Here is a 13,912-nt window from a genome sequence, read left to right as displayed (position 1 = left end):
GGTGTTCTCTGTTGGGTTTTAAATGAAGAAGCAGTCAAGAACAAGGAGGCCTTGTCCCCATAATGGGGCTCTCTGACTGGCAAGTGAAAGTTCATAACTTTGAAAGTGTTAAAACTGATGTGCTATTGCCAATTCAGCCCCTTGGTATGAAAATGGAAACCCACTTTAATGGCACTAACAATCCAGTATATTGATTTTTCTAATCTGTTGACTGTATTTAGATAATACATGCAAACTCTGATACAGTATCTAGGAATGAAGTTGTACTAAAGAAAAGCCATACATTTAGACAATACACTTTTTATATAACTAATAACTGATAATTACTTATTGTAAAACATAAAAGCATGTATTGCTCTGTTTCTTTCCACTTCTGTTGTGTACCTTGTGGGTGTTTGGTTGTGGATTAATTATCTAGAAACAAACAATGTCAAGTCTAGAATATCTCCTCTTATCATAAAGCTGGCTATACAGTTACATCACACTCTTATCTCATGTTACCTGCAGAGTAATACAAAGCCTTATTTTTGAGGCCACTGAATCTTATCAATAACTACCAGCATCTTCTGCAATAAAACAGATAAAAGCAGAAGTTACCTCTTTCTCATCTCGCGAGATCCATTTGGAGTCTATGTTCCCCAAGCTCAGGCTTGGTAGCAAATGATTCAGAAACTTGGCAAGGAACACCTAAAAAGATAAGACCCATGAAAAACTTGTTATACAAATCCACAAAGGCATTTCAAAATCATGCAGGAGCAATGTTATAGATACCATATAGCACCCAATAGCTTAGTATATTAGAATGGCGCACACATGAGATGTAAGCAGTAAAAAGACATAAGAAAGCCATCACTTTCTAGAATGAGCTTAAGTGCTTGACTGACAACGTGGGGGTTATAAGAGGAAGGAAAGCATGTTAGTTATCAGCCGTAGAGAAGAAACCATTTCTCCATTTCTTTTATGATGAACACAAGTGTGAAATTCAAGATAACGGACAGCTCTAATGACACACATATACAGTGCCTTGCGAAAGTATTCGGCCCCCTTGAACTTTGCGACCTTTTGCCACATTTCAGGCTTCAAACATAAAGATATGAAACTGTAATTTTTTGTGAAGAATCAACAACAAGTGGGACACAATCATGAAGTGGAACGAAATTTATTGGATATTTCAAACTTTTTTAACAAATAAAAAACTGAAAAATTGGGCGTGCAAAATTATTCAGCCCCCTTAAGTTAATACTTTGTAGCGCCACCTTTTGCTGCGATTACAGCTGTAAGTCGCTTGGGGTATGTCTCTATCAGTTTTGCACATCGAGAGACTGAAATTTTTGCCCATTCCTCCTTGCAAAACAGCTCGAGCTCAGTGAGGTTGGATGGAGAGCATTTGTGAACAGCAGTTTTCAGTTCTTTCCACAGATTCTCGATTGGATTCAGGTCTGGACTTTGACTTGGTCATTCTAACACCTGGATATGTTTATTTGTGAACCATTCCATTGTAGATTTTGCTTTATGTTTTGGATCATTGTCTTGTTGGAAGACAAATCTCCGTCCCAGTCTCAGGTCTTTTGCAGACTCCATCAGGTTTTCTTCCAGAATGGTCCTGTATTTGGCTCCATCCATCTTCCCATCAATTTTAACCATCTTCCCTGTCCCTGCTGAAGAAAAGCAGGCCCAAACCATGATGCTGCCACCACCATGTTTGACAGTGGGGATGGTGTGTTCAGGGTGATGAGCTGTGTTGCTTTTACGCCAAACATAACGTTTTGCATTGTTGCCAAGAAGTTCGATTTTGGTTTCATCTGACCAGAGCACCTTCTTCCACATGTTTGGTGTGTCTCCCAGGTGGCTTGTGGCAAACTGTAAACGACACTTTTTATGGATATCTTTAAGAAATGGCTTTCTTCTTGCCACTCTTCCATAGAGGCCAGATTTGTGCAGTATACGACTGATTGTTGTCCTATGGACAGAGTCTCCCACCTCAGATGTAGATCTCTGCAGTTCATCCAGAGTGATCATGGGCCTCTTGGCTGCATCTCTGATCAGTCTTCTCCTTGTATGAGCTGAAAGTTTAGAGGGACGGCCAGGTCTTGGTAGATTTGCAGTGGTCTGATACTCCTTCCATTTCAATATTATCGCTTGCACAGTGCTCCTTGGGATGTTTAAAGCTTGGGAAATCTTTTTGTATCCAAATCCGGCTTTAAACTTCTCCACAACAGTATCTCGGACCTGCCTGGTGTGTTCCTTGTTCTTCATGATGCTCTCTGCGCTTTAAACGGACCTCTGAGACTATCACAGTGCAGGTGCATTTATACGGAGACTTGATTACACACAGGTGGATTCTATTTATCATCATTAGTCATTTAGGTCAACATTGGATCATTCAGAGATCCTCACTGAACTTCTGGAGAGAGTTTGCTGCACTGAAAGTAAAGGGGCTGAATAATTTTGCACGCCCAATTTTTCGGTTTTTTATTTGTTAAAAAAGTTTGAAATATCCAATAAATTTCGTTCCACTTCATGATTGTGTCCCACTTGTTGTTGATTCTTCACAAAAAATTACAGTTTCATATCTTTATGTTTGAAGCCTGAAATGTGGCAAAAGGTCGCAAAGTTCAAGGGGGCCGAATACTTTCGCAAGGCACTGTAACTGAAGCTAAAGACAGTAGGTTACATACATGGAGGCACCACACACAACACTTACACAGCATTACAAAGAAAACCACTCTCATGATCACATTAAAACAGAAAAAACTGAAACCTTTTCAAAGCTTGGCTTTTATTTTCTTTAAAAGAACTCAAACTCCCAGAAGCTAGATGCATTGACCCGCCTTTGAGTACCAATCCCTGCTTTTCCTACGACTGACGTGTTTTTAGTGTCAGCTTACTGTAGTTCATTCATGTGACCTCACAAAGTTGACAGGAAGTGTAGCATTCTTCAAGGAACATTTAATATGTGTTCTTCAATAACAGCTTCAAATAAATGACCATTACATTTACCAGAACTTGTATTTCCCATATACAAAAATCCAGACCTACAAAATGACGACCACATATATTAGGTAAGATTTACTGGAATAGTTCTGCTAGCACCAGTTTAAGGTAGTTTAAAATCTGACCTAGTAAACTGTAGATGCAAGGCTGTTTACTGGCTTTCGCAACAGTGCTTTGTAGTTACCTTAAAAGGGGTCGCTGATTCTGGATTCATGGTGATCATCGGCGCGATCAACACCAGGCCAGCAAACTCACTCGGTCTCTCACATGCTGTCAGGATGGAGATGGCTCCTCCCTGTAATGGACAAGGTACCAGAATTAGATCTTATTTTATTTATAGCAGTGCATGTAGCTTTGAACATAGTTTTTCATTCTTAATAAGGCTGTTATCCAAACCCATGTTGAAAATACCAGCTCCTAGATCTAGTACTACACTAAAACAAATCTCTGTTTGCAAGCCATGGTTTCAAATAGTGTTGCACTTCCTTGGAGGGTGAGATTGTTGCCATCCCTTCAACACTTTAATGATTGTTGCTAACAAAATAAATCCATGAATCTCCAAAGTCGTGCATATCCATTCACTCTCAAATGTGTAGTTTTGAAAAAAAGTCTGTTTCAGCAAACATGAATTTTCATTTTGAAACAAAATGTTTGCAAGCCATGCTTTCTGATAATATACACTTTCATGGTCATTTCACACAGTCACCTGGAGAACAATCACCAAGTGTGTGACCTAGCTTGTCTCTACAACTCGGGACCACAAAGAAACAAGGTTTGATGAATCATTTCCAACAAGTTTTTGTGAACTGACAAGAGACAATTCCTTTCAGTATAGACATTACCTTATATTGGTCAGCACCTTTGTTTAAACGTAGGCATTGCAGTGCCCAAATGGGTCTTCTGGCTTTTTGGCACAGCCATGCTCGAGGTGACTGCTGTGTGAGCAGCATCCTCCCTGCACTGACTATAATCCACTTCACTGAGACCTGATCCTCTTTAACAGACACTGCAAGGCTCTTCCTTACCGATCAGCAAAGGCTGAGAATGAGATACGCTTCACTCATTATGTAATACACATGACTAACAACGTGAGGCACATGAGGTGTGTAGATTTGCCTTTTCATGCTATTAATATGTCTGATTAACAGAGAATCAGAAATCGTTTATAGAAGTTCTCATATTTGCCCTGCCTGAATAACATACTGTAGTGTAAACCTCTGTTATGTACAATGTAAGAAGCAGAAGTTTGCTCCCTGTATCCCCGTCGCTGAGTGCATCCACAGCCAGGAATAATTACAGGTAAACCAAGTACAGACTGTAATAACAGGGCTGATGCGGACGGCCATTTGGTAATTGATTCACCCATAGAAATGCGTTCATGTAATGCTGCCAATTTATAAAGCAGAGTGGCCTTTTATGTGATTACCAATGTGACTCTCCGCTGTACAGTATCTCTGCATCCAGCCATCTCTCTACATTAAGAACCATAATCATGTTTTGTACTTTGCTTTAACTACTGCTGCTGCTACTTTAATGTTAAAGCTGCTCCCCAAATGTTCCAATTAAAACACAAATAAACCAGACAGTACACTGCGCTGTAGAGCAATCAAACCTGGCCGGCAGCAACAGTGGACAGTGGGAAAGGCCTGTATGGCTGGCATCTTGCATCACAGAGCTTGCTGTTATAACATGCCTATACAGCAAATGCATTCAATTCTTTTAGAATGAGCTGCTGTTGCTACTGGCCATGTTTCATTGTTCTAGGGGGTGTCCTTTATCCTTGGCATATCCGCTAGAAATCCATTTGAATTTAGGGGTCTTTTGCATATCTGAACTGGTCTGGTAACTTTGACGCACAGACATTAAAAAATATATCAGTGTAGGAGCTTTATATGTAACAAATCCCATGCTTCCTCAGTCTCTCTCTTTCTTCTTTCTGAACTGCCTGGATGCCAGTTAGCAAAAGCATTTTAATAATGACAGTAAAAGGGAGTGTACCATGGAATGTCCCACTAAGAACACAGGCAGGCCTGGGTGGCTCTTCTTCATGATGTCGATGTGCTGTAAGGTGTCCCTGATGAAGATGTGGAAGTCAGAGATCACCATCCGGTCTCCCTGGCTCTGCCCGTGACCCACTGCAGAACACAAGAAACAGTTTAAAAGGATAACTCTTTCACACAGCAGCAGTGTGCAATGCCTGGGACACACCCTTGATGTAAGATAACAAAACAGTAATAACAAGAAGCATTTCAGTGACATGCGTCCCCCACCATGGCTGGAATTGCAGAATTAGAGTTATCAGTAACAGGAAAAAGCACAGCTGTGGACAAAAGCATTGCATTACCTAGACTTTAAGGATTGAGACACAATTAAAAAAACATCATTTAGATCTTTTATTTAACATCATGCAATCAAAGAAAGTACAAAACGATATTGCAGAAGTCTACCTGAAGCCATAATAGTAGTATTTCATGTTTGATTTGGAGATGTCACATTTTTCAATTTGTGCCAGTTTTTCGTTAAGTATATGGAAAACTACAAACAGGTTACGTAATTCAATATGTTAACGTAACATTATTTAGCAGGTTTCATGTGACTATGAAGCAAAATTAGTTAATTCTATAGGGGGATAGAAAATGTTTGGTCATAGCTGTAGATAACCAAGATCTACATCCACTGCATGGATCTAAGTACACATACACATGGCATGCACACATCTTCAGACACTATCCTAACGTCCTACTAACCAGATTATCTACATATATGTGTCACATAAGAGCGGACAGTCATGGTTCTTTATTATTATACAATTTCTAGAATAACTTTTGCAAAGGAATGTCACTTTCAAGTTTCATCATAATTGGATAAGCAGTATGGGAAAGCGGGACATACATGAGGAGGCTATGTGGTCCAGTGGTTAAAAAAAGTGCTTGTAACCAGGAGGTCCCCGGTTCAAATCCCACCTCAGCCACTGACTCATTGTGTGACCCTGAGCAAGTCACTTAACCTCCTTGTGCTCCGTCTTTCGGGTGAGACGTAATTGTAAGTGACTCTGCAGCTGATGCATAGTTCACACACCCTAGTCTCTGTAAGTCGCCTTGGATAAAGGCATCTGCTAAATAAACACACATACAGGCAGATCTTTGATTTGAAATGCTAGCAGTGCCATTGAGGGCATGGGATTCCAGAGAGGAGTCAATACTGACAAAATAGTTGCCTGCCTAGAACAACACAGCCTGACCGCATAGATTGGTCATCAAAGAACTGCTGGCGTTCAGGTTTTGTTCCTATCGTGCATGACTGCATGCTTTGAAAATGAAGGGTTACTGTATTCACATACAAGAAAAAAAATAAATAAATTCAGGTCAGAAGGGAAATAACAGCTTGTTGAAACAATGTATGGAAATGATTATTTTTGGTCGGGTTCCTATTAAAGCATTTGACATATGGATTTATATATTAAACACATAGTGCAGTGTTTATTTAGCATGATCTTGGGATGAAGAGTGAGATTCCACAGGCTAGAGAATGCTAGCTAGACTCCTCAGAGACTCAGTGCTGCCCAGATGTGCAGACAAATACATCCTGTGGGAACAACAGTTTAAAAAGCGGTACTACACTACAATAAAAAAAGGGGACGAGATTACCATTGGCTACTGCTATAATACTGCAGTTTGAAACTGTTAACATTGGCAACTACATTTTAAGACCTGCATTCAAAAGCAATTTAAAGTCAGTGGTTGGAATCCAATCTGGTAAAGCTACAGAACCCTCATCCTGGGTGAGGGGCATGGGTTATTGAATGAGTTAATGTGCGTGCAGGACATTCAATCACGTAAATTGTGTTGTGCAGAGACCTATTATCATTGCTGTAGGTGTGGTAGTTGATTAGGGCAGGACAGATGGCCATTATCGTATGACTAGAGTAAGTGCAGTGTTGTGTGATGCTCTTGTGTTATTGATTCTGAGCCCTGCGCGTGAGGTTCTTGTGCTAATCAGCCTTGCTGCCTGGTGCAGTGGATAGCTGGGGGAGTGCATGGTCACTCTGCACCCAGCCTCCGACCTGTTAAAATGACAGGTTTCAAGTACACGCTTTGAAGTGGGAGATATCTATATTGGTATAGGTGTGTGTTGTTTTCTTACAGGTACATTTAATATGAGTATCAGAGTTGTATTAAATAATGGATTCTTGCTGTTCAGACTCATTTTATATCATTTTTTGTTCCAGTTATCATATCCTAGGGGGCTTTTTAAATCTCAGGTGTTTAAATCCCCCCTGGGCTTAATAGAGCTCTCAGAATGAGGTCTAATGTCAAAGTGCATGTTCTTAATAGAGCTCTCAGAATGAGGTCTAATGTCAAAGTGCATGTTCTTAATAGAGCTCTCAGAATGAGGTCTAATGTCAAAGTACATGTTCTTAATAGAGCTCTCAGAATGAGGTCTAATGTCAAAGTGCATGTTCTTAATAAAGCTCTCAGAATGAGGTCTAATGTCAAAGTACATGTTCTCAATAGAGCTCTCAGAATGAGGTCTAATGTCAAAGTACATGTTCTTAATTGAGCTCTCTGAATGAGGTCTAATGTCAAAGTGCATGTTCTTAATATAGCTCAGAATGAGGTATAATGTAAAAATGCATGTTCTTAATAGAGCTCTCAGAATATGGTCTAATGTCAAAGTGCATGTTCTTAATAAAGCTCTCAGAATGAGGTCTAATGTCAAAGTACATGTTCTTAATAGAGCTCTCAGAATGAGGTCTAATGTCAAAGTGCATGTTCTTAATAGAGCTCTCAGAATGAGGTCTGATGTCAAAGTGGATGTTCTTAATAGAGCTCTCAGAATGAGGTCTAATGTCAAAGTACATGTTCTTAATTGAGCTCTCAGAATGAGGTCTAATGTCAAAGTGCATGTTCTTAATAGAGCTCTCAGAAATAATAATATAATGTCAAAGTACATTTTCTGGCTACACCAAGTTGCTCTTTAAGTCTGATGTGAATGTGGAAATGTTAAAGTCTCCCATAATAAAGTGTCTATTCTCAGAGCTATTCATTCCATGTTACTGTACACAATGAAAAATAACCTGCAATTAAACTACCCAGTTGTTTGGCGCTAGTTCTGTTAAATAAACAAGTAAATTACAGACTGCAGTAAACAGCTTTGATAACATCCCCTTTAATGTTTGTGTGTTCTTGTAATAAAGGTCAAAATCGGTTCATGTTTGATCTAATTCCAGGTCTTGTTCAGATACATTCCTGGGCTGAATTCGGTGAGTCCTTCACATTTAAGATATATTCACTATATCCCTGTCTGTCTGTCATGCTGTCTCAACAGTTGGACAGACAGGACGTTTTTGTTTTTGAAGATGACAATACCGCTTCAGCCCCTAATGATTTGAGGAGTGTGTTCAAAAGAAGAGTTATCCCTCTGTACCCCATTGCTCAATCCATTAGGCTGAAGGGGTATTGTCATTTTTATGGCCTCTCTTTTTTGTGCATGCATGACTTATGCATATCGCAGATGACCCTTTAAGCCCTGTACTATTGTTTGGTTTGCATACCAAGCAATTGCAAAGGAATGTACACTAATTTGGTTTGACTTTGCCCCCCTTGTTATGCAGTATCCTGGAAAAACCGATTAAACAACAAAAGTAATTTCTGTTTTTCAGTTGTTTTGCCCAAATTGAACAAATATTAAACAGATCCAGTGTTTTTAAAAAAGATAAACTTATTATTTGATGATTAGCATTAAAATTATTCAAGCATATCTTACCATCAACAGCATATGGACCACTTAATCGATTGACCAGAATACTGGAAGCAATACAACAAAGGGTTAAACTGAGCTATTTTTTTGTTTGGCCAGTCAGTGAGCACAGCTATATGAGCCCTACACAAAAATAACCTAAACAGACACTGATGCACTGATAGAGATGCTGGTATTCATCCCCTTGCTTCAAATCCGGACGTACTGTCACGTTTTGAACTGTTCAGTTATATTTCTTTGAATTATGAGTACAAATAATCTTTGCAGCGTGGAATTATGTGTTTTTGGCTAGGTTTTAAGGAATTTGAGTTTAAAAATCAAAAATGAGAATTCTACCGTGCTGTCTAACATCTTGATTGTGTCAAACGCAGCTGCAATAAAACTGGCAAAACTACTTTTCATGCATTTTCAATCTTCATACGCAAGGATTGAAATGAGGTCCAATTGTTAAAAAATGCTGTGTCATTAAGTCATATGAAACCTGCAGAATAATGTTATGTTAACATAATGAATTACATACCGCTTTGTAGTTTTCCATATACTTAATGAAAAACTGACAAATTGAAAAATATGACATTTTGAAATCTAACAAAATACCTAAATTACATTCCTAAAATTGTAGGTGATGCAAAACATTTGACCATAGCTGTATGTATCATATTCTTTACTTTGCTATTCAGTTTGAGTCTGCTGCACGCTTGCTTTTCTCAAGAACGTCACAAGGCTGTTGAGTCTAATCTCACGCCACACATGTCATTCTTGGATCAAAACCCAACCAAAAAACCTTTGCAAAGGGTATTTAATGGACAGCATATTTAAAACACATGTCCATGCAAGATAAGACAAATAGGGAATAGTTTACCAAATACACACACATTTTAAAATATTTGTTGTATAATCATAAGATGAAACTGCAAGTATGAAACTGGTTTAAGACTGTGCTGGTCACAGTGTGATCACGCATTCTAGTGACATAGCTAATGTAAATGCGTCAGGCACAGGTCCTGCTGTTCTTATATCGTTTTCACATTCTTTTACCCTTATAAAAGTTTACCATGGGAAATCAGCACAGTGTTTTTCCAGCTTCTCCAGGTCTTTCCCGTAGTTATACTATGCATTTGCCATAGACCACCATGATTAATATGCTTTACCATACCCTGTTCTTTATAATGCCTACCTATGATTGACCATGCTTCCCCTAGGATGTATTACACTTTGCTATCTTTAACTATGGGAAACATTTCTAAGGGTATTTCAAAAGGTTTGATATACGCTTCTCAACTTATTTATGAACAATAGCTCCTTATTGCCTTCACAGTGCAGTAAAAATGCTGACAAATATAATTAAAAGATGGTGTCTTATAAGTCTGCTTATAAATAAAATGTCATTTTGATATGAAACTTTCATGGAGCTCAACAACATTCTACTACAGTTTAAGGAGTATCAAACTTGATTTTATTCATAAAAAACAGACTCTAAAATCACCCATGAGTTGGCACTTTGTGAAAAGTGCCAAAGGACACCTATTCACTAAAATCTCATCCAAGACCAACAGAACTCTGTTCATACAGGTCCCCAACTTTCAATTCCTTACCAACCCTGACTGAATTCAAATACATCTATCTATCCATCTATCTATAGGCTACTGGTTTAAACAATTTAAAAGATATACCCGAGTTAATCACATCTTACTTTCCCAAAGCTCCCTGTAATTGTATTTCCTGCAGGTTGAACAGCATGTATTAAGAGCTGACCAGGGAAACGAAGGTAATGGTTTAGAACCGTGATCAAAACTTTGCATTTAGTTCTAGTGTCCTACCCCGAGGCGCAGGAATTCTCTACTGCAGACAAGGAAGTCCATATTTTACACTGTGAGATAACTGCCAACACCACAGTATGTGGAAAATCAGGCCACAGTCTAGCGCAAGTCAGGAATAATGACCAGTTTAACCAGAGGCTTAGAGCTGGTTGTAGGATATTGTGCCTGTAATTGCATATTTATTTTTAAACAATTCAAACATATTTAGATTTTTCACTGTGCCTTTTTATTATGTGCTGTACAGCTATAGCCAAGAGTTTTGCATCACTAAGAATTATAGGATTGCAACAGAATAAAAAAAAAACACTATATGAACATAATTTAGATATTTTATTTATCATCATGCATCAAAGAAACTACAAAATGATATCGGAAGAGTCTACCGGAAGCCATAATAGTAGCACAGTATTTTATGTTAGATTTTGAATACATTTTTTTTTATTTGTCAGTTTTTCGTTAAGTATATAGAAAACTAGAAAGCGGTATGCAATTGAATATGTTAACATAACATTATTCAGCAGGTTTCATTTGACTTTACGAAGCAAAATTAGTTCATTCTATAGGGTGATGCAAAACTTTTGGCCATAGCTGTACATTGAATGCTGCTGTATGTTATATCTCAATATTACAAAATAAATATCTATGTTACTTATAATCATTTAAAACAACTTAGAGCCTTAAATTTAGCATACAGTACATTTTGATTGAGATGGAAATAGATATGTAAGACCTCTCTGGTGAGTCTGTCCTTTACAGTGGTTAGCATCAGCTTTAAGTAAAACAGCAAGCAAGCATTTTCATGACATCTAGACAAATGACTTTAGTACCGCAGACAAAGCTCACAATGTATGGCAAAGATCATGTTAATCTTAAGAGCATACTTCAGAAAAATGATTTACTAATGTAGAAATCAGCTATACAAAATGAGAGTTATCAGTATAATGAAAAAGACCACTGTGGCCTACATCCATCCTATGTACAGCAATGGCCAAAAGTTCTGCATCATCCTATAGAATGAACTCATTTTGCTTCATAAAGTCGAATGAAACCTTTACGTTAAAAATGTGACATTTCGAAATCTAACATGAAATACTGTATTATTATTATGGCTTCCGGTAAACTTTTTGTTTACATGACGATTACATGATTAAATAAAAGATAAACATTATGTTCACGTAGATTTTTTTTTTTTTTAAATGATGCCTCAATCCTAAAATTCTAGGTGATGCTAAACTTTTGGCCACAGCTGTGCATGTAATAATGACCTAAGAAGAGACAAGCAGGTTACATCATGTATCCACAGATACTCACAATCATGGTCGCAATCAATCAAAGGCATTGAAAAAGATTTGCAGTTGAAACGTTTGTCATTTCATTTATTACGTTTCTTTTAGTATTTCTAAATGTTGTAACCAAGTTTCATCACAATTGGATAAACGGTTAGGTAAAAGTGTAACATGATTGTGCGGAATTGACAACACTTAAGCAAAATGAAATGTTATTTTTCCCAAGAAGGTTACAATTCCTTGTTATATTAAGTTATGGAATGGGAATGAAGGTGTTACTAAATGCCCAGAGCAGCAGTCCGATTAGACTCCAGCTGCATTTTTAGTTTTCTATGTACTCGTAATAATCTAACTAAAAGTAGAGATAGAATGACAGTATTGTTAAGCTGCAGTGTAATTGCTTCGTTCATCCTGAACCAATGTATTCCACTTTTATTTATTGTGTTTAGGTAGCAACAGAAAGCAGTAGAATCAACTTCATGTAGCAGCCTGCACAGAAGTAAGTTTATCAAAAGGTCAACATTTTCCGTTTGAAAAGAAACTTGACACTTTCCCCTGATTCACGACTTCTACCATTGGAGGGTCCACTAACCCCTAATTCTCCCACCCATTAGAGAGCTGGACTCTTTCTTCTCCTGAAAACCCTCCATAATTCACATTCACTATCCTTGCCAATTGTAGGATCATGGTATTTTACAGCTACTCACCGATTTAAATTCTGAACTTCTGAACCAACTACGGACGGTACAGGCTGTCACCTTGTAATAAATTATTATTGAATGGAATGCCAACACAAGGGCTGAATGCAAACCACCAACCATATGCTGCAAAGACCAACATCTTACTATTATCTCCCAGTATCTGGAGCAATGTTAGAGAATACATGCATGCTATGGTTTATAAAAATGCAAAGAACATGGATAATACATGACCTGTTTCAACCACTGGGGTCAGAATTCTGCCCTCATTGGGGACTTATGTTGATCACATGTATAAGGCATGCATTACTCACCCACCAGAGGATTGTGAGTAGTGTTAACTCATGCATGATTGCATGCTTTATACATGTGATCAACATCATTTGTTACAAAGGAACATGGAATGAATACGGGCAATCAAATCCACATGAATTAATTCAAAATGAATTACTTTAGAACTCAGATGAAGTGCTGAAGATATTCAGGTGTTATTCCTCTCAGAATTCATTATGAATTTGCAGCCATTATTTGAAAGTGTTACCAATGAAAGAAAGCAGAAAAGAAAAAAAAAAAACATGAAATACCAATGAATTGTTAGAGACTTACATAAGGGGAAACAAGCTGTTATTTAACCACAGAAGAAAGCGCACACCCCCGAGCAAGCTGCACATCCATCTGGATTCAATTTGAAATCAGCCTCAGAAGAAACACAACCTAAGAATGCCTAAATAAACTTGTCAACTAACAACGAACCAAATGGAGAACCTAATGAATGAATTTAAGTGCCCGATGCTCTGAGTTTAGTTTAAATATTTAGATAATGGATAAATATTTATTTGTCAGCACATTTAAACTGGACACGGCAACTAAAATATATAATTTAAAGCCATTCAGTCCTATTCGTAAAGCTATCATTTATGTAAAGAATTTTTTTTTTAAGTCTGTTTTTATTACTAAAATACTTCACACTGAAGAAGGCACGTTTGTCGATTTAACTTTCTATTTCACCAAATTGTTCAAGAATTGCTGCTAGTTTGAAAATGCTCCTGTCATTTCCTAATTTTCAGAGCTCACCACAGCATAGGAAAACATGAACAGGCTACCCTAGAAAGATGAACCAAACTGGTCCAGTTCTGATAAAAACAATAAAACCGGAACCACCAGAGAAGCTCAAACACAACAAGCGACTGTAATTGTAAACCTCTCCAATTCTCCAAGCAGGAAGCAGCCACAATCTCATGGTTGCTGACTGCTGAAACATGCATACATAACCACAGAAATAAATATTATTTTTTCATTGTCATGGAAGAGTTGCACATGGCAGACTGGGCTGTGACTAAAGACAGCTATTCTA

At 37.9% G+C, this 13,912-nt stretch overlaps 1 protein-coding gene across 1 annotated transcript in view; it reads right to left on the bottom strand.

Annotated features, from left to right (window-relative positions):
* Positions 1–13,912, bottom strand: part of LOC117413756 (monoglyceride lipase-like) — a 39,824-nt gene that overhangs the window by 9,998 nt on the left and 15,914 nt on the right. Inside the window, exons 4-6 of the mRNA XM_058988845.1 lie at positions 4,993–5,129; positions 3,179–3,289; positions 598–687 (exon numbers count right to left, since the gene is read on the bottom strand). Coding sequence (XP_058844828.1) covers positions 598–687; positions 3,179–3,289; positions 4,993–5,129 — 338 coding nt within the window. The remainder of the gene's footprint in view (positions 1–597; positions 688–3,178; positions 3,290–4,992; positions 5,130–13,912) is intronic.

This window comes from Acipenser ruthenus, chromosome 16 (genome assembly GCF_902713425.1).
Source record: "Acipenser ruthenus chromosome 16, fAciRut3.2 maternal haplotype, whole genome shotgun sequence".
Taxonomy (NCBI): Eukaryota; Metazoa; Chordata; class Actinopteri; order Acipenseriformes; family Acipenseridae; genus Acipenser; species Acipenser ruthenus.
Note: the sequence above shows the minus strand (reverse complement) of the source record. Positions and strands in the feature narration are given on the sequence as shown.